The sequence below is a fragment of the Balaenoptera acutorostrata genome, chromosome 10 (assembly GCF_949987535.1).
Source record: "Balaenoptera acutorostrata chromosome 10, mBalAcu1.1, whole genome shotgun sequence".
NCBI classification, from domain to species: domain Eukaryota; kingdom Metazoa; phylum Chordata; class Mammalia; order Artiodactyla; family Balaenopteridae; genus Balaenoptera; species Balaenoptera acutorostrata.
In genome coordinates this window covers 105,420,089-105,447,290 of record NC_080073.1, presented here as the reverse complement: position 1 = coordinate 105,447,290, position 27,202 = coordinate 105,420,089, and the positions used below count along the sequence as shown (strand labels likewise).

The following is a 27,202-nucleotide window of genomic DNA, read 5'->3' as shown; positions in this document are numbered from 1 at the left end:
TGTCGCGGCCTCTCTTGTTGCGGAGCACAGGCTCCAGACGCGCAGGCTCAGTAGTTGTGGCTCACGGGCCCATTTGCTCTGCGGCATGTGGGATCTTCCCAGACCAGGGCTCGAACCCGTGTCCCCTGCATTGGCAGGCAGAGTCTCAACCACTGCGCCACCAGGGAAGCCCTATAATTAGCTTTTTAACCTAACACTATAGCAAACATTTCCCATTTTGCTTGAGACTTCCCAGTCACCTTTGTATAGGGCTGTAAAATAAGTACCCAGTTTCTTCCTCCACAGCCCCACAGAGCAGATTATCCCCACTTTACAGGTGAAGGAGATGAGAGACTGGTAGCTACCTGCCTAAGGTTCCAGCGCTGCTGACCCGCAAGGCTCACAATCCCCCGGGTAAGCAACCCAGTGCCTCCCGCGCTGCCTGTCCCGCCTGGGAGGGTTCCGTGAGTGGTTTCTATGACTCGGCGCACTAACTCTCTTCTCTTGGCCTCCCAACCCCGCTCAGAAACACAGCAAAGCCGCGATCCTCTGGGATTTAAAAAGCGGCCAGGAGGCCCCGCCGGGCGCGGGGCGGGCACTCTCGTCGTCCTCCTCCCGGGCAGGAGCGGGCGCGGAGGCGGAGCGAGCAGTCCACGCCCTCCGCCGGCCGAGCTCCTTCAGTCGGCGCGCAGGCGACGTGGACACCGGACGGGCCTCCCGGAGCGCGGGGTCCCGCGGCCAACTCCAAGGGGAGCCGGAGCGCGCCCACCCGCTGGACTGCACGCGGCGGACGGCAGGCCCGCGGAGCCGGGCGCGGTGAGCTGACTGCTCCGCCCCGGCGACCCCCCGACAGGCTCGGCTCCCACCCCAGCCCCGCGCCGGCGAGGCTGCCGGGCGTCGGAGCAACTCCGGGCTGCCCCCGCCGCCTCCTCCCTCACCCGGCCTCGGGCCTCGGGAAGTTTCCCGCGGAAACGAAAGCGAATCCTTCGGTACGGCTGCGCGGGGAAGCGGGGCCGCGGGCAGTCTCGCGGGTCGGCCTCCGACCAGGGGCGGGGCTTCCGCTTCCGGCGCGCGGGCGGTGGGCGGGCGACGGCGCTCCCGGAGGTCAGGCGGTGGGCGCGGTCCGCGGCGTTCCGGGAAGTCGGGCGCAGAACTGCAGACTGTCTGCCGCCCAGCCGGGCTCCTCTCTGGCCTGGGGTTTCGGTCTGTCCGGACAGGGCGGACACCTGCCTCGGGCGCGATAACGGCGTGACGTAGGAATGGACTGTCACGTGGTCACCGCTGTTTTGGTGGGGATGGTGGGTTTTCCTTGCGGTGCCCTTAAGCCTCAGCGGTGCGTGCTCTCGCCGCAACAGGGTTACGCAGGCGTCCCAGGCCGGGCCTCCAACCCCGCCCTTCGGAAGGGCCTTTGACTGGGGGGCTGGGGTCGCCGCGAACTGCGAAGCAGTCAGAAGTGTTTCCGCGTCGTCTTAGACGTGTGCTGGCAAGTGGGAAAGAAGAGTTAACGGCGACGAAGGGGAGGATGCTGTCACCCTAGGAGGCGTCTTCTGTTCGGTGGTCAGTGGCGTGTGCTTTTACGAGATGTTCATAATCTCTTGAGAGTTTTTGTTTTTGTTTTTGTTTAACATCTTTATTGGAGTATAATTGCTTTACAATGGTGTGTTAGTTTCTGCTGTATAACAGAGTGAATCAGCTATACGTATACATATATCCCCATATCCCCTCCCTCTTGCGTCTCCCTCCCACCCTCCCTATCCCACCCCTCTAGGTGGTCACAGAGCACCGAGCTGATCTCCCTGTGCTATGCAGCTGCTTCCCACTAGCTATCTGTTTTACCTTTGGTAGTGTATATATGTCCATGCCACTCTCTCACTTCGTCCCAGCTTACGCTTCCCGCTCCCTGTGTCCTCAAGTCCATTCTCTATGTCTACGTCTTTATTCCTGTCCTGCCCCTAGGTTCTTCAGAACCTTTTTTTTTTTTTTTTAGATTCCATATCTATGTGTTAGCATACGGTATTTGTTTTCCTCTTTCTGACTTAACTTCTCTTTGTATGACAGACTCTAGGTCCATCCACCTCACTACAAATAACTCAATTTCGTTCCTTTCTATGGCTGAGTAATATTCCATTGTATATATGTGCCACATTTTCTTTATCCATTCATCTGTCAAGGGACACTTAGGTTGCTTCCATGTCCTGGCTACACACGTACATTTCTGTTCTTCATTAGGCTTGTTCTTGGTTTCTTGAGAGTTTTGAAGAGGATAAGTTACATCCTTTTTTCCTCAGCATCAGGCAAAACCCCACAAAGGGAGTGTTGGTTGTTCATTTCTTTGCTGATCGTTTGGCTCTTCTTTGCTCGTGTATCTTGGACAAAGCCCGAGGCTGTTATATTCAACCAACTTCCCAGAAGTCCTTAGGTCTTTAGACCACTATTACTTCTCCCCTGATTTACACCTGAAGAAATCAAGGCAGGAGTGAGCTTTGGAGCACAGAGTGACTTCTTACTTGATCTGCATTTTGTAACCATCAGGTAGGTGCAAGAGCAGGGAGGAAATTATAGTCTATTATAAATTTGGAAAACTGCAGCCCTTCTAAACACAAAAGGTGAAGACTAAGCTTGCTTAAAATATTTGGGGGTATATCATCATCCTCATTATTATTACTGATAAAACAGCAGTAACAATTAACTTTCATTTTCCTCTGTCTGAGCTATATTGAACACCAGAGCTATATTGTACTTTCAGGATTGTGACTATTAATGAGAATTAAGAAAAAAATCCCTAAATAGCAGTTTCCAAAATCACAAATTACTATTGGGTGATTATTAATCCACATGTTAATACCACCAGTATGATCTGGGAATTTGGAAAAAACACAGAGCTTCCCATGCTTTGGTTGGATATTATACTCTGGCAAAAATGATCGTGTTAGTTAACCTGTAGAATATTGATTTCAAACCACTTAGTTTCATATGTTTTTTAAATTTAGTCTGTACGTTCCTTATGTTTCTGACTGTCGCCTACTTATTTAGTATAGGTGAGCCATTGTAAGATTAAGTCTTTGCATCTGATTTTAACAAAGACATTATTGGTTGCTCTCTAGAGAAGTAGCATGTGTTAGTGAGCTGATAGCGGAAGTTTGCGTGAAGAGGTAAAGGCTGAGTTCCAGGATCTGCTACTTTAGGTGAATCATTAAACTCCAGATTTTAGTTTCTTTATTTGTAAATTGGAACGATGTAAATTGGTACTTCAGAGGGTCATAATGTGCTAACGTACATGATAACGCTGGGTTGAACTCTTCCAGTCTTCTCTCTTGCCCATCATTTAGATCTTCCTTGCTCAGAGCTCTTGTTTATCTGGGGCAAAGTAGCAAGCAGTTATAATCAAAGAACCTTGAGAAATCCCCATTGGATACCTGAGTGAAAACAGAGTTCTGTTAGCAGGGAAAAGGGGGGCAGTGATAGGTCGGCAGCCGGCATTTTCTGTCAGACTCATTATGTATATGGTCATCATCGAAAAACTGAAAAAACAGTCCTCTACCACTTAAAGGTAAATATGAATATTCTTTAAAGTTTTAAAAAAATTGTTTATTGAGGTGTAACATACACAGAAAAGTACACAAGTCATAACTGTTCAGCTGTATTAAGTATCACAAAGTGAACATTAAGAAGAAATGAGACATTGCCATCACTCCTGAAGCTCCTGCGCTTTCTCTGATTCACAGCCTCCTGCTTCCACCTAATAGGAACTACTGTCTTGACTGTTAATACTGTAGATGAGTTTTGCCTGTTTTTTTGGTATTATATATTGTTAATAATTTGTATTTTCCCCCAGTTTTACTGAGGTATAATTGACTAACATAATTGAATAGAGATATGAATGTTTTGTTATGTAGACTTACCCTGCCTTAGAGGATAATTTGTGAAGTTTCTTGGGATTTTCAGTTAAGTTCAATGGAAAAGATTTGCTTCCCTAAGTCACTGAATTAAATATACAGAAAACAATAAATTCCATTAAAATAGATACAATTACATTCTTTGTTGAAATTAATCATAAGACGATATAACAGGCTAGTGTGTCTTCATTAACTACTCTGTAACACGGCTTTATAATGTGGTTTTCTACCTGCCTACATTCAGTGTTTTTGTGACTCTTGGGTATCTAAGTTACTCACAAGTCCTTCCTAAAATATTCAGTGCTTATAAAGTTGAATCATTCATGGAGAAATAGGGAGGGAAACAGTAAAAACAAAAGAAATCATTGGAAACCATGCAAAAGGTGCATAAGGTTAAGTAAGACCAGACTAAACCAGCAAACCGCAGACTGAGGAGAACCAGCTGGGGTCAGGAGCCAGCCTCACAAAGTGCAGCCGACCCGACCCGCGTGCAGGCTCCCCTCCCCTGAGCTCCATCCCACTTGCAGGAGGCACTGCAGGTCCTAGTTGGTCTTGGCAGCTCTGAGGAGACAAGACCTGGGCTGAAGGAGAGAGCTGAATCTTGATACCCCATGGGCATATTTCAGGGCATGGTTATAATTCCTTCCTGATTCTTTACTCTGTCTGTGAGCCTTTTTTTTTTTTTTTTTTAAATTTATTTATTTATTTATTTATTTATTTATTTATTTATTTTTGGCTGTGTTGGGTCTTCGGTTCGTGCGAGGGCTTTCTCCAGTTGCGGCAAGCGGGGGCCACTCTTCATCGCGGTGCGGGGACCGCTCTTCATCGCGGTGCGCGGGCCTTTCACTATCGCGGCCCCTCCCGTCGCGGGGCACAGGCTCCAGAAGCGCAGGCTCAGCAGCCGTGGCTCACGGGCCCAGCCGCTCCGCGGCATGTGGGATCCTCCCAGACCAGGGCTCGAACCCGTGTCTCCTGCATTAGCAGGCAGATTCTCAACCACTGCGCCACCAGGGAAGCCCTGTGAGCCTTTTTTAATGTCACTAAACATTCATACATAACATCATTTTTGAAAACTGCTAGATGTATTTCATAGTGTGAATGGGTCATAACTTATTCTCCCTTATCCTGTATCTGTCAGTTGTTTTATGTGCTTTTGCTGTTTTACCTAGTGTTACCTGGAACATCCTTGTACATACGCTGTATCAGCGTCTCTGATTTGATTCCTTAGAATAAAGAACTACTGACTGAAGGAATTATTCCCTTTTAAAAACTAAATTTTATTATAAAGGTAAGTCATGTTTATTGTAGAAAATTTGGAAAATGTAGTAGAAGTGTGAAGAAGAAGTAAAAATCACCCGACCATCCAGATATCCTTGCTAATATTTTAGTGTCTTTCGCTGTGTCTTTTTTCCTGTACATGTATCTATACGTATAGCTAGCCATCTACCTGCTAATGTATTGGTTGTATAATATTACATCTTATGAATGTGCTGTAATTCATTTAACTGTATTCTTTATTTTTGGATGATTAAATAGTTCTTTTATTAAAAAAAATACGTATTTAATGACCAACTGCCATATGTCAGGTTCTGTGCGGGACACTGTAGACACTGCATAAGGCAGACAGTCTCCTGCCTTCTGTGAGCTTAACTGAAATAACTCCCAAATTATAGCTGTCCTGTTTCAAAGGGGAAGTGCTGGGTGCTGTGAAAATGTCTAATGGGAAGATGTGGGTTGGCTTTCCTGAGGAAATGACATTTCTGAGACCCGAAGTAGGAACAGCTTCTAGCCAGGAGACGAATGTGCCCTCAGAGGGCTTGTAGGGGAGAGTGGGACAGATAACTGTGTCTCCCCGCACCCCACCCTCACAAGGACTGGTCAGTAGAGAGCTGCTGAGAAGAGTGATCCCAGCTGCGCGCTCGTATTCTGAAAGCCTGGGAAACAGGATGAACGTGGAAGCGTATGGCTCGGTGGGCCAATCGTAGCCAGAACCGTAAAGCAGGCAGCAAATGTGTTTTCACATATTTTTTCTCACATAATCCTTACCAGTCTTGTGAGGCAGTCATTATTATTCCTTTTGCAAATGAGGAAATTGAGGCTTATGTAAGTTACCCAAGACACAGGGCTGATAAATTAGAGCTGGAGTTCATACGGGAGAAAAGCCTGTGCTCTTTGCACCATCATGATGGCTTCTGGTACCTCACCTTCAGTCCCTGACTCACCCCTGTCCCCTCCATCTTTATGCCCTTTATCTGGGCAGCCTCCCCCAACCCCTGTCTGTGCCCCACAGATGTGCTTCTTTCCAGAGGGTACTTCCTCTTGCTTGGAAATGTCTCCTGTTACAGGAAAATGGTTCATAGCATATCTTCCGTGCTGATATGTGAGCTTTGTTGCAGGGGCAGGGCCCACTGAAACCTTTGTAAAGGGTGTAGAAGTTTGGTTGCCTGAGCCAGACTGCAGCAGCCCACTGCACAGGATTGCTGTCGGCCTAGGCATTTTCAGAAACCCCTTCAGGTACTTTGAAACAAACAACTTCCTGCCCCCAACATTTCATTAAGAAAAATTTCAAAGTGCAAAGTTAAAAAGATTTTACACCTGCAGCTAACATCATACTCAACAGTGAAAAACTGAAAGCTTTTCCTCTAAGATCAGAAACAAGACAGGAATTCCCTGGCGGTCCAGTGGTTAGGACTCTGTGCTCTCACTGCTGAGGGCCAGGGTACAATCCCTGGTCCGGGAACTAAGATCTCACAAGCTGCATGCAAGGTGCGGCCAAACCAAAAAAAAAACAGAATCAGTTATAAGACAAGGATGCCCACTCTTGCCACTTTTATTTAACTTAGTATTGGAAGTCCTAGCCAGAACCATTAGGCAAGAAGAAGAAAAGGCATACCAGTTGGAAAGAAAGCAATAAAGCTGTCACTGTTTGCAGGTGGCATGATATTTTGCATAGAAAACTGAAGACTCCATCAAAAAACTGTTTAATGAACAATTTCAGCAGTGTTGTAGGATACAAAATCAGTATACAAAAATATTTTGCATTTCTATATACTAATAATGAGCTATTAGAGAAATTAAGAAAACAGTCCCATTTATAATTGCATCAAAAAGAGTAAAATATCTAGGAATAAATTTAACCAGGGAGGTGAAAGACTTGTATACTGAAAACTTCAAGATATTAAGGAAAGAAATTGAAGAAGACACAAATAAATGGAAATATTCCATGCTCATGAATTCAGAGAATTAATATTGTTAAAATGTCCATACCACAGATTCAGTGCAGTTCCCGTAAAAATTCCAATGACATTTTTCATAGAAATTGAACAGATAATCCTGAAATTTGTATGGAAACACAAAAGACCCCGAGTCATCAAAGCAATTTTGAGACCAAAGCTGGAGATACTACACTTCCCAAACTGTATTACAAAGTTATAGTAATCAAAACAGTATAGCAGGGACTTCCCTGGTGGTGCAGTGGTAAAGTATCCACCTGCCAGTGCAGGGGACATGGGTTCGAGCCCTGGTCCAGGAAGATCCCACATGCTGCGGGGCAACTCAGCCCGTGCACCACAATTACTGAGCCTGTGCTCTAGAGCCCTTGAGCCACAACTGCTGAGCCCGTGTGCCACAACTACTGAAGCCCACATGCCTAGAGCCTGTGCTCCACAACGAGAAGCCACTGCAATGAGAAGCCCATGCACCACAATGAAGAGTAGCCCTCGCTCACCACTAGAGAAAGCCCGCATGCAGCAACGAAGACCCAATGCAGCCAAAAGCAAAAACCAACAAATAAATAAATAAATTTATGTATATATTTTAAAAAAACAGTATAGCACCAGCATAAACACACATATACATCAATGGAACAGAATAGACAGCCCAGAAATAAAACCACACATAAATGATCAGTTAACTTACAAAAGAGCCAAGAATACAGATGGTCCACAACTTATGATGGTTTGACTTATAATTTTTTAACTTTATGATGGTGCAAAGCAATAGGCATTAAGTAGAAATCATACTTTGAATTTTTATCTTTTCCCAGGCTAGCGATATGTGGTATGAAATTCTCTTATGATGCTGGGCAGCAGCAGGGAGCTGCAGCTCCCGGTCAGCCATGCAATCATGAGAATAAATAGCCAATACACTTACAACCATTCTGTACCCATACAGCTATTGTTTTTCAGTTTCAGTACAGTATTCAGTAAATTACAAGAGATATTCAACACTTTATTATACAACAGGCTTTTTGTTAGATGAGTTTGCCCAACTGTAGGCTAATGTAAGTGCTTTCAGCACATTTTAGGTAGGCTAGGCTAAAAATGGGGAAAGGAGTGTGTCTTCAATAAATGGTGTTGAGAAAATTGGGCAGCCACATGCTAAAGAATTAAACTGGATCACTGTTTTGCACCATACGCAATAATTAACTCAAGATGGATTGAAGATTTGAATGCAAAACCTGAAACCGTAAATCCCCTAGAAGAAAACATAGGCAGTAAGCTCCTTGACATTGGTCTTGGTGATGATTTTTCAAATTTGACATCAAAAGTAAAAGCAACAAAAGCAAAACTAAGCAAGTGGGACTATCAAACTAAAAAGCTTCTGGACATCAAAGAAAACCATCAACAAGATAAAAAGAGAGCCTACTGAATGGAAAAAAATATTTGCAAATCATGTCTCTGTTAAGGGGTTATTAACAAAAAATATATAAAGAACTCACACAACTCAATGACAACAACAAAAAAATCTGTTTTAAAAATGGGCAGATTATCTGAATAGACTTTTTAAGAAAATATTTATTTATTTATTTGTTTACTTGGTTGCACTGGGTCTTAGCTGTGGCAGGCTGGCACCTCAGTTGCGGCTCACCGGCTCCTTAGTTGTGGCACCCGGGCTCCTTAGTTGCGGCATGCATGTGGGATCTAGTTCCCTGACCAGGGATCGAACCCGGGCCCCCTGCGTTGGGAGCTCGGTGTCTTAGCCACTGCCCCACCAGGGAAGTCCCTGAATAGACATTTTTCTTAAGAAGACATCCAGATAGTAAAGAGACATGTGAAAAGATGCTCAACATCATAATCATCAGGGAAGTGCAGATCAAAATCACAATGAGATACCACCTCACACCTTTAGAGTGGCTATTATCAAAAAGAAAAATAACTTTTGGCGAGGATATGGAGAAAAGGGAACTCGTGCATTGTTGTTGGGAATGTAGATTGGTGCAGCCACTATGGAAAACAGTATAGACGGTCCTCAAAAAATTAAGCATAGAACTACCATATGATCCAGCAATTCCACTCCTGGGTATTTATCTGAAGAACATGAAAACACTCACTTAAAAAGATATATGCATCCCTATGTTCATTGCAGCACTATTTATAATAGCCAAGGTATGGAAACAACCTAAGTGTCCATCAATGGTTGAATGGATAAAGAAGATGTGGTCTACATACCTACGTTCATTGCAGCACTATTTATAATAGCCAAGGTATGGAAACAACCTGAGTGTCCATCGATGGTTGAATGGATAAAGAAGATGTGGTCTACATACAATGGAATATTACTCAGCCATAAAAAGAATGAAATCTTGCCATTTACAACAACATGGAAGGACCTCGAGGGCATTATGCTGAGTGAGATAAGTCAGACAGAGAAACAAATACTGCATGATCTCATGTATATGTGGAATCTTAAAGAAACAAGAAACAAGCTCATAGATACAACAGATTGGTGGTTACTAGAGGAAGGGAGTTGGTGTGGGTGGGAGAAATGGGTGAAGGGGTCACAAGGTAAAAAAAAAAAAAAAAAAACAATAAAAAATCAAGAGCTACAAAGTGCAGTGTGGTATCCTGGATTGGATCCTGGAGCAAAAAAGGAAATTAGTAGAAAAACTGGTGAAATCAGAAAAAAGTAGAGCATTTAGTTAATGGTGACATACCAATGTTAGTTTCTTAGTTTTGACAAATGTACTATTAGGGCAAATGGGTGAGGGGTGTATGGGAAAAAAATGAAATTTAAATATGTATAAACAAAAAAGTAAAATTAAACATTTTACAGTGAACTCTCATATATGCAGTATCTATATCATTTTACTCTGCTTGCTCTATCATATAATTATCCATATACTTATCCCTCTGTCTGTCCACCGGGCTATCTGTCTGCAAGGTTAATTGCAGATACCAGTACACTTACCCATAAATATTTCAGCATGCATACCGCTAACAAGTTCAGCATGTTTACAGATTTTTCTAGATGTAAAATTTGCCTGCGGTTCTTCAGTGTACATCTGTTGGGTGTTGACAGATGATTTTGCTTGTGTAACCCAAACCCCCACTGAGATGGTAGAACATTACCTTCACCCCAGAAAGGTCCCTCACCCCGTCCCTGGGCAACCGGTTTCCACCACAGATGAGTCTGACTGTTCTAAAACTTCACGTAAATGAAGTTATACACTATGGATCCTTTGGTACCTTCTCTACCTTAGCATAATGTTTTTGGTACTCTTCCATATTGTTGTGTGTATTAGGTCATTGCTTTTTATTGCTGAGTAGTAGTCTATCTGTGAATACACCACAGGGTTTTTTTTTTGACCCATTCTCCTACTGATGGACAACTGTTTCCAGTTTTGGACGGTCATGAATAAAGCTGCTACGAGCATTGTACAGGTCTTTGGGGACATATGTTTACATTTCCCTTGGGCTTGGAATTGCTTGGTCATAGTGTAGGTATATGTTTAGTTTTATAAGAAACTGCCAGACCTTTTCTCAGGTGATTGTACCATTTTGTGTTCCCACCAACAGCGTGTGAGAATTCCGGCTCACTGGCACGTGGTGGTGGCCTTTTTAATTCTGGGTGCTCCGGTGGGTGTGTACTGGTGTCACATGTTGGTCCCCGAGAATTTTTATTCTTCATTTCAGTTTGGGAAAACTAAATGAATGAAGGAAGAAGGAAAGAAAGATGAAGCATATAGCTGTGTTTTGAGATTACACATATTGCGCACTTTCTGGCCCTGTGTTCAGTCTCCAATCTTCGTCCTTTCCATATCTTCCTACTCTTCTTAGATAGTGCATTGTTCTCTTTGTATTCTTCAAATTCCTTTTCTTTTGTTCATAATTACTTTCAACCTGTTTATTTCTAAGGATATTCAGTAGTTTAATTACCTGAACAATTGGTGCCTAACACTGCTGTTTGTTGTATATGCTGGGTTTGGCTCATGGTGGACTTTTTTTTTCCGGTGTTTTATAATTTTGGAAAGGGAGCTCATGTTAAGTTAGGCTTTATTAGTGGGAATCCTGTCTGGTCTGCCTTGGGGGTGTTTTGTTTGCTTTAAGCTTATAACCCAGGGATGTCATCAGCCTGTGACCACTTTCTATATAAAAGTTCTTAATTTGGGGGATCCTGGCCATAAGAGGTAAGAGGAGTGTAAATTTAAAGCCCAAATCTATTTGAAGACAAGCCCAAGGTTATGAATTCACATGGAGACTTTTTTCTATACCCCAAGCTCAGTCTAAGGCAAACAAGTTCCTTTGCTAGTGGACTGCTTTTTTTGTAGTCCATCCTTTCACTGTGGGGCAGGGTAGCACAGTGAGAAGTGCCACGTTAAGGGCGGAGTCTTTGTTCCAACCCTCTTTTCGTGCATGTCCTGACCTCAGCTCCTGTCTCTGGCTGGGCTTTAAACCCTGACCTTTGGATGTTGACGTTGGTGGTGCCCCACAGGGCCACTTCTGAGCTCGGCTGCTGTAACAAATTACCATAGACCGGGCGGCTTAGACAGACATTTATTTCTCATGGTTCTGGAGGCTGGAAGTCCAAGGTCAAAGCACCAGCAGATCCAGTGTCTAGTGAGGGCCTGCTTCCTGGTTTGCAGATGGCCAGCCATCCTCTCATTGTACTCTCACATGGTGGAGAGAAAGGGGGATGGGTGCGGAGAGAGGAGAGGAAGCAAGCTCTCTCCTGTCTTTTTGTAAGGCCTCATGGATGACTGATGTCGTTCATGAGGCCTCCTTCATGGCCTAATCACCTCCCAAAGGCCCCACCTCCTAATACTGTCGGAGCTCGGGCTTCAACATACAAATCTGGGGGGCACACAGACGTTCAGCCCACAGCAGCCATCATGTGACCCCTGCCCCACACGCTGTTTGTTTTCCGTCCCTGGAGTTCTTTTCCTTTCTGCTGAGCCTAGCTATGCACTTGAATGGATGTTTGTATTATGTTATCCAATGTATACGGGTCCTTTGTAACAGAGTTTTTATTAGTCTTTCGTGTTGCTAGAAATGAAAGTCTAAGGAAGAAAGATTGTGGTTTTCTGTGATTCCTGGAAACATGAAAAACTTTCATCTTAGAGACTATAAATCTATCTTCAAAAAATGCACACCAAGCGCCTGGTGGAACGTTACATATATATATATATATATATATATATATATATATATATATATATTTTTTTTTTTTTTTTTTTAATGAGAGCCTCTGGGAACTACAGTTTTGTCTTTTTTTTTTTTAATTTAATTTAATTTATTTATTTAATATTTATGGCTGTGTTGGGTCTTCGTTTCTGTGCGAGGGCTTTCTCCAGTTGCAGCAAGCGGGGGCCACTCTTCATCGCGGTGCGCGGGCCTCTCACTATCGCGGCCTCTCTTGTTGCGGAGCACAGGCTCCAGACGCGCAGGCTCAGTAGTTGTGGCTCACGGGCCTAGTTGCTCCGCGGCATGTGGGATCTTCCCAGACCAGGGCTCGAACCCGTGTCCCCTGCATTGGCAGGCAGATTCTCAACCACTGCGCCACCAGGGAAGCCCCTGCATATATTTTTTGAATAATGATTTTTCTGCACTGACGTGTCCTCTTATTTTCTTCACAGGGCACAGCTCTGAGGGGAATAAAAAGTTGTGTATTTTTTGGGCATTCTGAGCACTCAGAAGGAAACCAGACATGTCCTTGGATGACATTAAGATGAACTCCGCTGACTTCCTGCAGCAGAAGGATCTGGACGGCGGGGGCTTCGGGAAGGTCTCTCTGTGTTTACACAGATCCCACGGGCTCGTGGTGCTGAAGAAGGTGTACACGGGCCCCAAGCGCGCCGAGTGAGTTGGGGGCAGAGGCAGATGGGCCACGTGACCTGCCAGGGCGTGGATACTGGCAGCACCGGCTTTAGAATGAGACAGATGGGGTGCACGGGTCAGCACCCGGACTTTATGTCAGATAACCCCGAAGGGTGGATATTAACATCCTTGAATCGCTGATGAGGGTTCAGAGGCTGGCTAGGGAAGAGCTCAGAGCTGGCAAATAAAGGAAGAAAACTGAAGAGGCGGAAAAAGAGAAAGGGAAGAAGACCCAGGGCAACGCAGGGGGCAGGGGCCGATGGAAAGGGAATGGGAGGGAGCAGGGAAGACGGATGGTTGCCTTGCTTCACAGTGTTGGTGAGGACCAGCCCTAAGTACAGGAACAGAACGCTGGTTCATGAATTAGAGGTTCCAGGAACCTTCTCTCTAAGGCAGTTGGTGGCATCGTTTTACTTCCCTCTGTTCTCACCAGAGTGGTTATGAGAGAGACTGCGTTTTTTATTACACTGTCCAGCACAGTCCTTTTTTCCGGCCGCATTTCGCTGCTGCTGTTCATGTATTGATACTTTGCGTTGATTCGTTCATCCACGTAACATTTCTTGAGCACTCGCTGCCAGTCACTGGGAAGGAGGAATATAGAGTGAACGAGAAACCGCTTCGCCTTCCGGAGCTTGTGGTCTGTGTCTGGTAGAGACCAGCACATGCACAAGAGATCACAGAGCGTGTGCGGTGATGGTCCAAGGCGTACCACGCCGCGGCGTTTCTGGGGGCGGGAAGGGGGCAGGGGCTGCCTCTGTCCGTCTGAACCCCCTTCCCTCCCCAGGTACAGCGAGGCCCTCCTGGAGGAGGGCAGGGTAATGCACAGGCTGCAGCACAGCCGCGTGGTCCAGCTGCTGGGCGTCATCATGGAGGACGGGAACTACTCGCTGGTGATGGAGTACCTGGAGAAGGGCGACCTCATGCACGTGCTCAAGGCCCAGGTACCCAGGCCCGAGAGCGCGCCCTGCCAGCTCCTTGGTGCCCAAGAATCCTTTGTGAATGGCTGGATGTTTGGGATTTTCTCAAGTCAGTCCCTCATTAAATCTTCCTTGACTTTCCATGCCCAGAAGGTGGGCTCGCCCTCCTCTCAGTGCCTACAGGCAGGTGTCCATCCCTCTCTTGGAGGGTCACCTCCAGGTCTCAGTGTTGTAGGCGGCTTTTGTCAGCCACTCTCAGATCCACAGTTCAGAGGCAGGCACTGTCTTCACGAAGCACGTGGTCTGATGTGGGGTGCGTGCATAATGGATTACAATTAAATATTGATTGATGAAAAGATGTACACTATAAATGACTGAAGATGGACTATTAGTGATTGCATTTTGATGCCATTGAAGAAACTTACAGGTTAAATATAGAACATTAGAATAACAACACTGGGTAAGGAAGGCTTAGAACAGGAAGGTTAATACTGCTTACCAAAGACAGATAACTTTAAAGCAGTTTTAAAAGTGTACGTACCTGTTAGGAGGAAGGCCTTGTGCTCTTTGCTCAGGAAGCAGTAGCAAATGTGACACAGACAAGGAATGGGACAGGAAGTGAACAGTCTGGTGTGGTGGTGTTTTGATAGACACGCTCCTAACGAGCTGTGGGAACACAGAAGAGGGGCTCTCTCCCCGGCGTGGGATGGATGGGAAGGGATTCCAGAAGGAGGAGGCTGGAGCGGGAGTGTGACGGACAAGCAGAGGGTTTGAGGCAGAGAACTGGGGAGTAAGTCAGCGTTCCAGGCAGAGGGACGGGCACGAGCGAAGGAACTAGAGCCTGGCCGGGAACGCAAAGAACTGGGGTGGGCACAGTACAGAGTGCCCGCGGGGGAGCTATGACTGTCCTTATGCAGATATTACCCCTCTTCCCGTCTTCTCCCCTCCCCACCCCCCAGCCGCCTGAAGCCATGTCAGTTCTTCAGTTCTTTTTCAGTCGGACAAATCTCTCACAGATAGTTGCGGGGAAGGGTAAACGATAGTCACTTTCCGGTTGTATTGTAATTTGATCAGACATCTCTTCTTCCCCAAACGAGATATGATCCGTGAAGCAAGTAGGCATTTTGATTGGGAGATAAATCGTTTGGGACAAGAGACATTCTGTGGGACGGATCAGGCTAAGACAAGGTGCACCCGTGGGGGCTCAAGAAGAAATTCAGGAGGATATAAGGGAGACAAACAGAAAGAGGGAAAGAAAGGGGATCTACTTGACATGCTCAGAATTTTTTCGCAAGTCCAAAGGTGTACCAAGGAAAAAGGCAGAATCTCTGGCTTTGGTTTTTTTTGTATGTGGTGATCAGGCTACTAATACTGTAGTGCAGTCACTTTATGACTTAAGGTGTTTTGTGGGACTGACTTGGGAATCTAACTTCCATCATTTAAATTTTTTCCTTTTATCAACAACTAACATACACATAAATTTTTAGGAAACAGCCTATTTGTAAACTAGGGACTGCATACACACACACACACACACACAGACACACACACACACAGAGTGAGAGTTTGTGTTCTTCAATGTTAAGCAAAACTGTTTAATAGAAACTGAAATTGTCTATATTAACATTGATATTCATATAACTAGAATACAATTTTAAGTGAGTGACCCGAGAATCTACAAAGGCTTGACGTATCTGATACCAAATCACCAAACAGATGTTAAATTCACTTTAGCATTGTTTTAACCACCTCATGTCATCTCGTAGATTAATCTTTACATGTTTTTGATCAATGTGAGCACATTCCCTTGTATTTTTTTCCTCGTAACCTTATTTCATACATACATTTTTATGACATTGTTTACATATTTAGTATATAGTAGCAGATCATATTAGTACGCCATTGAGAATATTTGTGTTTTTTGTCTAGATGTGCATTCATTCAACAGATACTACAGGCACCATGCAAGGTAGTCGGGACACATCTTAAGTAAATTAATAATAATAATAATAATATAGTTCCGTTCTCAAGGAGCTCAGTTTTGTAGCATTTTTGCATATTACCAGGTTGGCGTGGAAGTTTCATTTGCACACTGACAAAGCACAGCGTGAACACCCTCAGCACTGGGATGAAATCTCTCTTAAAGGGCGGCTTGTTTTGCAATGACAGCAGTGCTGCAGGGCCTGGTAGAAGGAAACCTGGTCTCTCTGTCCTCAGGTTCAGACCCCACCACTCTTGAAGGAAACGGTTGCTTTGGCCTCTTTGATTACCTTTCCATTCACGGGCTTACTATCACTCGTTTTAGATCAGTATCCCTCTCTCTGTGAAAGGAAGGATAATTATGGAGACCATTGAAGGAATGTGCTACTTACACAGAGAAGGTGTAATACACAAGGACCTCAAGCCTGAAAATATCCTCATGGATGGTGACTTTCACATTAAGGTAAACCATAGTCAAGGCTTCTGGAGGATTGGGGTAATTTTAGTTTTACTTGTCCACTGTAAATCCATTTTCGGCCATGATACACGCTAAAAGAAGGGCTGGCTCAGCTCATAACTGGTAATGGTGGTGCCAGAAAGCTCTACCAAGGAAGGAAAAGCAAGATGCAGATTTGATGGAGTTGGTACTTTTTATTTATTCATTTACTTTCATCTCCTTTTTTATTTTTAGTATTTATTTATTTACTTATTTATTTGGCTGTACCCGTGGCATGCGGGATCTTCCTTGCCGTGAGCGGGATCTTTAGTTGAGGCATTTGAGCTCTTAGTTGCGGCACATGGGATCTAGTTCCCCGACGAGGGATTGAACCTGGGCCCCCTGCATTGAGAGCGTGGAGTCTTACCCGCTGGACCACCAGGGAAGTCCCATCATCTCCTTTTTCAAACTCAGTTTCCTGTTGAAAACTCTCTTTCCACTGTAGTCAAAGGAAGAAGGCAAAGGGTCTTTCTTTTGCTCCCTCCAGAGCACGCACTCACTAGGCGGAGTGTCACATCTAGTTGGCATTGGCGGCAGGAATCCAAGCGCAAGCGTCTGAAAGGGGAAGTGGCTTCTGGGGGAGGACTCGGGAACTGCTTGCACAGGCATCCCTTTACCAGAAGATTCTGCTTCTCACACTCTGTTCTAGTCCTGGACGGGGGTTTTTATTCCTGTGTCTTTAAAAGAAGGTTCTTCTTTTTTTTTTTTTTTTAATAATTGAGTGTGATATCCTCCCAGTTCTTTTTTTTTTTTTTTTTTTATATTTAGTTTTGGCTGTGTTGGGTCTTCATTTCTGTGCGAGGGCTTTCTGTAGTTGCGGCAAGCGGGGGCCACTCTTCATCGCGGTGAGCGGGCCTCTCACTATCGCGGCCGCTCTTGTTGCGGAGCACAGGCTCCAGACGCGCAGTCTCAGTAGCTGTGGCTCACGGGCTTAGTTGCTCCGCGGCATGTGGGATCTTCCCAGACCAGGGCTCGAACCCGTGTCCCCTGCATTGGCAGGCAGATTCTCAGCCACTGCGCCACCAGGGAAGCCCCGAAGGTTCTTCTTTACATTAGTAACTTATCTGTTATGTTCTGGGTTAGAATTTGAAGATTTTAGATAATCACATGCCAGAAATCATCCCCAAATGCTTGGATTCCTTGAGGCAAAAGTGGAACTGTCACCTCTGATTTCTTAACTGTAGTGTTCTGTCATTTTGCCCTGCCACCTCCCTCTTGGTTCTGTGTGTGGCCCTGGTGTTTTTTCTCTGCCTTTTGGTCTGTCTGTCCCTCCTTCTCATCCCGTCGTAGGTTCAGGCTACCAGCTCAGCACAGGTAGCGCTGCGGTCCTCATCCTCAGTCTGTCTTTGGGATCCTCGGAAATTCGCATCCTTGGGCTTCTGGGCACCATCTGGAAAAATAGAAGATGCAGTACCATCTGCTATACACATCTGCTGAGAAGAAAGTACCTGTTTTTTCCTAACCTCAGAAATAGTTGAAAAACATATGCAGAACAAATGAGGAATTAGAATGAACATGTTTCGCTGTGTTCATCTCAGAAACATCTTCTGCTTTTCTCACCCCTTTACCCCCTGCCCCCAGGTTTTATTGCGTAAGAATTGAGATACCAGAATTTCACACAGACATTTCTTTTTTTTTTAAATGAATTTGTTTATGTAATTATTTATTTTTGGGCTGTGTTTGATTTTCGTTGCTGCGCGCGGGCTTTCTCTAGTTGCGGCGAGCAGGGGCTACTCTTCGTTGTGGTGCGCGGGCTTCTCGTTGCAGTGGCTTCTCTTGTTGTGGAGCACGGGCTCTAGGCATGTGGGCTCAGTAGTTGTGGCACACGGGCTTAGTTGCTCCACAGCATGTGGGATCTTCCCGGACCAGGGCTTGAACCTGACGCACAGACATTTCTTAAGGGAGATTTTCCAGATGGCTGAGGACATACAGTTTCTACTAGTCTGTTCAGAAGTAGCTGTTTTAAACTTACCTAGTGCAACCATTTCTGGAAATGTTACTATACCTCACATCTACTAAAGAAGCCCCAGATTTGAAGGCAAATCTGATTTGCTTGCAGCCTTCACAGAACAATCCTGTGGGTTTGCTCCCTTGCAGATAGCTGACCTTGGCTTTGCCTCCCTTAAGACGTGGAGTGAGCTGATGAGAGAGGAGCTTGCTGCGCAGAGGAGAGGGAACAGCACCACAAAGGACAGCGGCAGCCTCCACTACACGGCCCCCGAGCACCTGAACGACGTCAGCTCGAGGCCCTCGGAGAAGTCGGACGTGTTCAGCTTCGCCATAGTGCTCTGGGCCGTCTTTGCCAATAAGGAGCCGTATGAAAGTAAGGCAGTTATAGAGGAGTGGGATTTGAGTACTAATCAAAGTTGTTCAATGGAATATGGGCCTTCAGTGAAGTCAGTTAAGGTGTATCATTGTTTGTTCATTTAATGTCTGTCTGACCGACTGGACTCTTAAGCTCCACAAGGGCCAGGACCGCATCTGACCCATTCACTGCTGTTTCCCCAGTATCTACACACACAGTGCCTGGAACCTAGGAGGCGCTCTGGAAGTGTTTGTTGAAAGAATGAGTCATCTCAGTTTAGGAATCAGGGATCGTAGGACAGATAGGAGCCTTGATAACGCATCTAAGCTTGGGAGGTGCTGTAACATTCCATAGTTCCTCCCGGACAGGTAAGCTTGCCTGCTTCTGCTTATGAGGGGTTAACCCTTTCAGGGCATACACTCCATGCTTTCATTCGTCCCCTAATCCTTCATTCAGAAATTGTTTCTTTTCAGTACTTACTGTGGGACTTTACTCAGACTTGAGAATATAAAGATGAGAAAGTCATGGTTCGTGCAGGAGAACAGATTAGCCATTCTTCAGTGTGTTAAGTATCTAAACTAATGGACGTTCTCCTGCCCATTCTTCCTGGGTGATTATCAGCTCCCATGGTTCAATGATCACCTCTTTGCTGACGCCTCCCACATCTCCAGCCCTGGCCTGGATATCCGCTTGTCTATTAGTCAGACCCAGTCCACGTACCAGGGGAACCCCAAAGCAGCGTCCCCCAAAACAAATCCATCTTCTCCGTGCTGCCCTAGTAGCTCGTTCAGCTTTGCTCTATGTTCAGAAAACGGCATCACCAGCCACCAGCCGAGCTGCCCGACCAGAAATTTTAGTCATCCCAGACTCAACCTTGCCCCTCATCTCCCACATCCAATCAGACACCAAAACCGATGAATTCGGGACTTCCCTGGCGGTCCAGTGGTTAGGACTCCTCACTTTCACTGCTGAAGGCCCAGGTTTAATCCCTGGTCGGGTAACTAAGATCCTGTAAGCCGTGTGGCATGGCTGGGAAAAAAACACAAAAAACAGAAAAACAACAACTGTGAACTCAAGGTATATCTGATTCAAGGTACATCCGCTTCTCCCCATTCCCCACAGGGCCCTCACTAGGTCAAACCCTCTGTATTTCTATGGCAGTCTCCTCGTGCCGCCCGCCATTCACACTACAGCCAAACTGCTCGTCCTAAAAAGCAAATCAGACCGTCTCACTCATCTGTTTAAAATCCTGCCAAGGCACCCTTGACATTCAGGGTAAAGTTCAGATTCCTCAATATGGAGTACAGGGTCCTTCCTGATTTGGCTTTTGTTTCTCTCTCTAACCTTATTCCTTCCCTCACTTCCTTTAGTCAATATGCCCAGTTACACTGAACTATTCATAATTTCTGGGATGCATCATGATTTCTGCAACTTCCAATCTATTCATATCCTGCTTTCTTAGCCTGGAATCCTCCTCTCTGAATCCTCCTTCCTGATTCTTTACCTGGATAATTCCTGCTTATTTTTCTGGACTCAACAATGCCTTCTCTGACCTTCTAGTCATGACCCTGTTACCAGAACCCTTTGTACTTACTTCTCAAATAGCCATCATCACTCTACATTTTAAGTCACTCTTATTAAACTGAGCCTCCTTCAAGGCAAGCGCTGTCCCGTATTTGTCTTTGTATGAAAATCTGGAGTGTGGCATTGGCTTCATTCACATATTCCATTTGTTCTACGAGGAGTCAGCTTTGCTGTGAATTCTGTCTTTTCATCTGCAGAAACTAAAGTGCTGTTTGATCTTCTCTGCAGTGGAATTCATCAGCTCGTTGTCACAGGGCCCTTCTGCCCCTACTGGATACGGCAGCTGTACTGAAAGCGTACCCTAGGCAGAGAGAGATCAGTGGCTTTGTCCGAGTTCTGTCACCTCCCTGCCTGAGAGGAGCAGGACCTGAAAGCTCAACTTACGCTCCTCTTTGTTTCATAGACGCTATCTGTGAGCAGCAGCTGATAATGCGCGTTAAATCTGGGGACAGGCCAGATGTGGAGGACCTCGCTGAGCACTGCCCGCGGGAGGCTATCAGCATCATGAAGCAGTGCTGGGCGGTGCATCCAGACGATCGGCCGACGTTTGCCGGTGAGAGCGTCGTCCATGACTGCGCGGTCTCCCACGTGGTGATCTTCCTAGTGAGATGCTAACAGGAAGTTGCTTTGAGTCTTTAGAAAACTGAGTTCCACCTGTGATTTCAAACTGATTTTCTAGATTCCAAACACTTTGTTCAATGAAAAGTTGTCATCCCTCCCCAGAGCATGAAGGCATATAAGGTCCTCTTGTTTCTTTGTGGGGTTTTTTTTCCCATAATTAACTTTTTAAAAATTGTGTTAGAATATACATGACACATAATTTACCATTTTAACCATTTTCAGGTGTACAGTTCAGCGACATTAAGTACATTCACAATGTTTGCACCCATCACCACGATCCGTCTCCAAAGCTTTTTCATCTTCCCCAACTGAAACTGTATCTATTAAACAATAACCCCCCATCTCCTCTCCCCCAGCCCCTGGCAACCATCATTCTACATTCTGTCTCTCTGAATTTGGCTACTCTGGGTACCTCATTTAAGTGGAATCATACAGTATTTGTCCTTTTGTGACTGGCTTATTTCACTGTGCACAGTATCTTCAGGGTTCATCCATGTTGTAGCCTGTGTCAGAATCTCCTCCCTTTTCACTGCCGAGTGGTACTCCATGGTATGTAGACCACACTTTGTCTATCCATTCATCTGCTGAATGGGTTGCTTCCGCAGGCCTTCTTATTTCTTAGCTTCTTTTATTTCATTTCCCTTCCCCTGTGAAGCTGGCATCTCTGGAAATGTGATTTTGTCATTTGGATTGGGCCAATAATAGAAGGAGAAGGAAAGGGACGTGGACGTGTCACATCCTTGTACCTCTTCTCATTCCCCTGTGTTACCTAGCATCTTGCTAAAGTCCTAGAGGCAGAGGAAAGAAGAAAATCAGAGGAAAGGGGCAGAGGAAATAAGAAAATCAGGTGAGGAAAAAATAAATAGCAGGAAGGAACCTAGGAGCCTACAAAGGATTTTGCTCTCATATTTCTGCTATGAGAAAACAGAATTGAAGCCCCACCTACCACTCCCACCAAAGGGTTAGAGGGGTGATTGATTTAGTTGCCTGTTTTCTTATTTGCTGAATCTTATCCTGGCTTGGTTTCTTCTCTCATGCCTTTTTCACTTTTTTAAACTAAAATTCTTATTTTAAGGTAATTGTAGATTTACATGCAGTTATAAGAAATAACACAGATATCCCATGTACCCTTTACCTAGTTTCCCCCACTGATAACATCTGGCCAGACTACAGGACTGCATTACCACTGGGACATTGACACTGACACAGTCAGGTACAGAACCTTTCCATCACCACAAGGGTGCCTCCTGTTGCTCTTTCATAGGAGTAAAGCTGCTGTAAATATTCATGTTGCAGGTTTTTGTGTGAATATAAGTCTTTGTTTCTCTGGAATAAATACCCAGGAGTGAAATAACTAGGTCATATGGTAGGTTCATGTTTAGGGTTTTTTTTTTAAAGAAACTGCCAAACTGGGAATTCCCTGGCGGTCCAGTGGTTAGGACTCTGTGCTCTCACTGCCAAAGGCCCAGGTTCAGTCCCTGGTCGGGGAACTAAGATCCCACAAGCCGCGTGGCACGGCCAAAAAAAACCCAAAAAACAAGATCATGCATGCCAGCAACAACAACAACAACAAAAAAAAAGCAAAACAAAACTGCCAAACTGTTTTCCAGAGTGGCTGTACCATTTTATATTCTCACCAGTTTCTCTGCATCCTTACCAGCATTTGGTGTTGCTATTTTTTAATTTTAGCCACTCTGATAGGTATGTAGTGATATCTCATTGTGGTTTTAATTTGCATTTCTCTAATAGCTAATGTTGGTGAATATCTTTTCATGTGCTTATTTGCCATCTGTGTATCTTCCTTGGTGAAAAATGTTGCTCTATGTCTTTTGCCCATTTTCTAATTGGATTTTGTTTTTTCACTGTTGAATTTAGAGTGTTCTTTCTATATTCTATATAGTATTCCTTTCTTGGACATGTGGTTTTCAGATATTTTCTCCCAATCCGTAGCTTGGTTTTTTTCATCCTCTTAGCAGGGTCTTTCACAGATTAAAAGTTTTTTATTTTGATGAAGACTCATTCATTAATTTTTCCTTTTATGTATTATACTTTTGGTGTCAAGTCTAAGGACACTGTCAGGGTTAGATCCCAAATATTTTTTTCTGTTTTGTTCTAAAATTCTTACGGTTTTACATTTAAGTTTGTGTTAAGTTTTTCTCGGTTTTGTTTTTTTTTTATTGTCAAGGAAAATTTATTATTGCTAACATAAGAATGATAACACAGAACTAAATATTGGTTGTCTTTCTTGCCAGTTATTTGATTTATGTCTTATTGGGAAAGTACCACGATCCATTTTGAGTTAATTTTTGTATAAGGTGTGAGACTTAGGTTGAAGTTCGCTTTTTTTTTTTTTCTTTTTGCCTCATTCCAACGCCATTTGTTGAAAGGCTGCCTTTCTTCCCTTGCATTGTTTTTTGTCCTTTGTCAGAAATCAGTTGGGATATTTGTGTGGGTCTATTTCTGGGTTCTCTGTTCTGGTCCATTAATCTATGCATCTATCCCTACTCCAGTACCTATGGTCTTAATTACTCTAGTGACATAAGTTCTTGAAATTGGACAGACCGGTTTCTCCCACTTTTTTCTTCATTTAAAAAGTTATTTTAACGACTTTAGTTCCTGTCTTTCCATATAAAATTTTGAAAAATCTTGTCTATATCTAAAAAAAAAAAAATCTTACTGGGATTTTGATAGGAATTGTGTTAAACCTGTGTATCCATTTGGGGAGAATTGACATCTTTACTATATTGAGTCTTCTAATCCATGAACACAATACGTCTCTCCATTTATTTAGATTGTCTTTGATTTCTTTTATCAGTGTTGTATAGTTTTCAGCATACAAGTCCTATATATCTATTTCCTTTTTTTTTTTTTACCAATTATAAGTAGTTTGTATTTTTAACTTAGGTGTCCATTTGTTCATTGCTAGAATATAGAAATAGAGTTGATTTTTTGTATGTTAATCTTATATCCTGTGACCTTGTCAAACTCACTAATTGGTTCTAGGAGTTTTTTTGGAGATTTTTTTAGATTTTCATGTCATTTCCAAACAGGGACATTTTCATTTCTTCCTTTGTGATCTGTTTGGTTTTTATTTCCTTTTCTTGCTTTATCGCACTGGCTAGAATTTCCATTCATTTTTATTGTTCTGTCTTCCATTTCACTGACTTTCCTCTTTCTCCTCCATTCTGCTGTAAAGTTCATCCACTGAGCTTTTTATTTGGCTTATTTTATTTTTCAGTTCTAAAATTTCACTGAAATTTCTTTCATATCTTCTATTTCTTTGTTGACGCTTTCTATTTTTTCATTTGTTTCAAGCATGTTCATAATTGCTTCTTGAAGCATTTTTATCATGGCTGTTTAAAAATCTTTGATGTGTAATCCTAATGTCTCTGTCATCTTGATGTTGGCATCTGTTAGTTGTCTTTTGTCATTCAGTTTGTGACCTTACTGGGTCTTAGTATGATGAATGATTTTTCTATTGAAACTTGTACATTTTCTTACAGTGAAGCCTTCTGTTTTTAGCTGGCCTTTTCTGACATGGCTTTGACAAAGAAAGGATGACTGCTACCTTGTTAGCACCAGGTGGAAGGAAGTCAGTTTCCCCACTTGACCCTGTTGACACCTGAAGTGGGAGGCTTTTCATTACTACTGGTCAGGGGTGAGGGTTTCAGTGGAGTCCACATGGTCTCCATGGACACTGCAATGGAGGCGAAAGTCCCGACTCACCCAAGGCCTCTTCTGATAGTTCCCCATTGGGATGGGGAAGGAGCATCTTACTACTGCAAGGTGAGGATGCAAGTTCAGTCTCCCCTTGTTGTCCACCAACACCACAGGAGTGGAGGGGCTCATTACCACCTGACTGGAAGGAAAGTTCTGGCCTTCTGTTTGGCCTTCTCTGACATGACCCTGGTCGGGTGTTGGAGCACCCCGTCAGTGTCTTCTGGGGTCGGGAGTCTCAACTCCCCTCTCAGTCTTTGCTGGTGGGGGTGGGGGATGGAGTCACGATTTTTCTGTGGCATTTGGCTGGAGAGTGGATGCTGACTAAGCACTCTGTCTTGCTAGGCTGCCCCTTGCTTAGCCCTCTGGCCAGAAAGAACAGGCTTTTGTTGGGCTTTTTTGTTGGGTTTCCAGCTTCTTCAGGTCCAAGTCTGAGATCTGTGCAGCAAAAGAAAAAAAAAAATCCAGTAAGCTCACTGCCATGTCTTTCCTCAGATCCCAAAGTCCCTAGCTAGCCTGACTTTGTCTCTCCTCCTTTCAGAGTCTCCTTATGTTTGTTTTATATATAATATATAGGGGTTCTTGTCATACTTGGTGGGAGAAGTAAGGAAAAGTATGTCTATTCCATCTTCCCAAAAATGGAAGTTACATTTTTCTTTTAAGGCTAACAGCTCTAACTTTATACCAGATCCTTATTCTGAGTATTCCATCCTATAGTAACTCAGGTGCCAAAGGGACAGAAACAAGGAGTCCACCCATCTTTTTTCATTTGGAAATTAACTTGTATTAGGTAGGGCTTTGTGCTGCAGCCAGAGAAACTGCCTGTTATTAGGCAGGAGCCCTGGGTTTCCAGTGATATCCTATCCTTTGTTCTGCCTGTGTAATAGTTAGTCTTGTTAGTCTCTTTATGAAGGTCAGTGATTTGGCATTTAAATTTATATTTCCCTGCTTTGCCCACAGATTACGGTAAGTAATTCAAAGATAATAGATTGGTAATATTTTAATTTTATTTTAGAAAATACTTAAGAAATTTAAAGTACTATTTTTTTTATATATAGGCATTGAAGAGAAATTTAAGCCTTTTTATTTAAATCAATTAGAAGAACATGTAGAAGAGGATGTGAAGAGTTTAAAGGTAGGTAACATAGCAGCTGCTCAAAATGCTAACATATTGAAACATATATTTTGTCAGTCATGAAAACCAAAGCATTATACTTTATTACTGAGATTTGAAGTAAGCTAGCTTGGTAACCACAAAAAACAAAATAGGTAGTTTTATGCAGATATCATCAAGTTAGCATACCAGACCCGTTCCTCTGTCAAAACTAATGAAATGAGAGAAAATGTATCTACCAATATGAAAACAAAAGCACAGCATTACTGGAACAGGATGGAAAGTACCATAGGTGGATCAGTCATTTTGAGGAATTCTTGAAAGATAAAAAGCCAACAGAATTATATCTGTTGAGGCATAAAACAGGAAAAAAGTTTTAAAAGGCTGACCCAAACGGAACACTCAAGAAGTCATGGAGGAAGAAGTCTCGGGTCAGTGTGTGGAAGAAGCGGGTGGTCACACGGGACGTTGGCAGGCGTTCTCATTTGGGAGCCACGGTGGTGTCAGTTTTAACAGTTGGCTCCTCCCCACTCACGTCTTGTGCTAAAGCAGCAGCTGGGGGCAGCATGTGCCCAGGGCCGAAGCAGTGAGTTTGGTGCCTGGGATCAGAGAGGTATGTCAGAGACTGTTGCCAACTAACCAACCAAGAGGAGCAGAGACCTCCCCTCCTCATACACTCAGGAAACAAGCTGTTGTCTTAAGTCTTACAGCAACATGGTGCTATAATCATGAAAGGGAGACAACAGTAAATAAAAGAGGCAGGCAGACAGAGATTTTAAGATACACACACACATACACAGTCAGATAGTCAAGAATTGCAAGACTATCCACCATCAAAAAATCTACAAACAATAAATGCTGGAGAGGGTGTAGAGAAGAGGGAACCCTCTTGCACTGTTGGTGGGAGTGTAAATTGATACAGCCACTATGGAGAACAGTATGGAGGTTCCTTAAAAAACTAAAACTAGAACTACCATACTACCCAGCAATCCCACTACTGGGCATATACCCTGAGAAAACCATAATTCAAAAAGAGTCATGTACCACAATGTTCATTGCAGCTCTATTTACAATAGCCAGGACATGGAAGCAACCTAAGTGTCCATCGACAGATGAATGGATAAAGAAGATGTGGCACATATATACAATGGAATATTACTCAGCCATAAAAAGAAACGAAATTGAGTTATTTGTAGTGAGGCGGACGGACCTAGAGTCTGTCATACAGAGTAAAGTAAGTCAGAAAGAGAAAAACAAATGCCGTATGCTAACGCATATATATGGAATCTAAAAAAAAAATGGTCATGAAGAACCTAGGGGCAAGATGGGAATAAAGACGCAGACCTACTAGAGAATGGACTTGAGGATATGGGGAGGGGGAAGGGTAAGCTGGGACGAAGTGAGAGAATGGCATGGACATATATACACTACCAAATGTAAGATAGATAGCTAGTGGGAAGCAGCTGCATAGCACAGGGAGATCCGCTCGGTGCTTTGT

General features: G+C 44.0%; 1 protein-coding gene across 3 annotated transcripts in view; it reads left to right on the top strand.

The window, feature by feature from the left end:
* Positions 1 to 660: 660 nt before the first annotated feature.
* Positions 661 to 27,202, top strand: part of RIPK1 (receptor interacting serine/threonine kinase 1) — a 38,309-nt gene continuing 11,767 nt past the window's right edge. Inside the window, exons 1-8 of one of the 3 annotated variants that reach the window (XM_057555403.1) lie at positions 661 to 968; positions 1,335 to 1,536; positions 12,730 to 12,952; positions 13,755 to 13,911; positions 16,193 to 16,330; positions 18,461 to 18,686; positions 20,656 to 20,805; positions 25,649 to 25,725. In XM_057555403.1, coding sequence (XP_057411386.1) covers positions 12,801 to 12,952; positions 13,755 to 13,911; positions 16,193 to 16,330; positions 18,461 to 18,686; positions 20,656 to 20,805; positions 25,649 to 25,725 — 900 coding nt within the window. In that variant the 5' untranslated portion in view covers positions 661 to 968; positions 1,335 to 1,536; positions 12,730 to 12,800. Of the gene's footprint in view, positions 969 to 1,283; positions 1,537 to 12,729; positions 12,953 to 13,754; positions 13,912 to 16,192; positions 16,331 to 18,460; positions 18,687 to 20,655; positions 20,806 to 25,648; positions 25,726 to 27,202 lie in introns of those variants that run through there. The other 2 variants (XM_057555402.1, XM_057555404.1) reach the window with 2 other exon arrangements.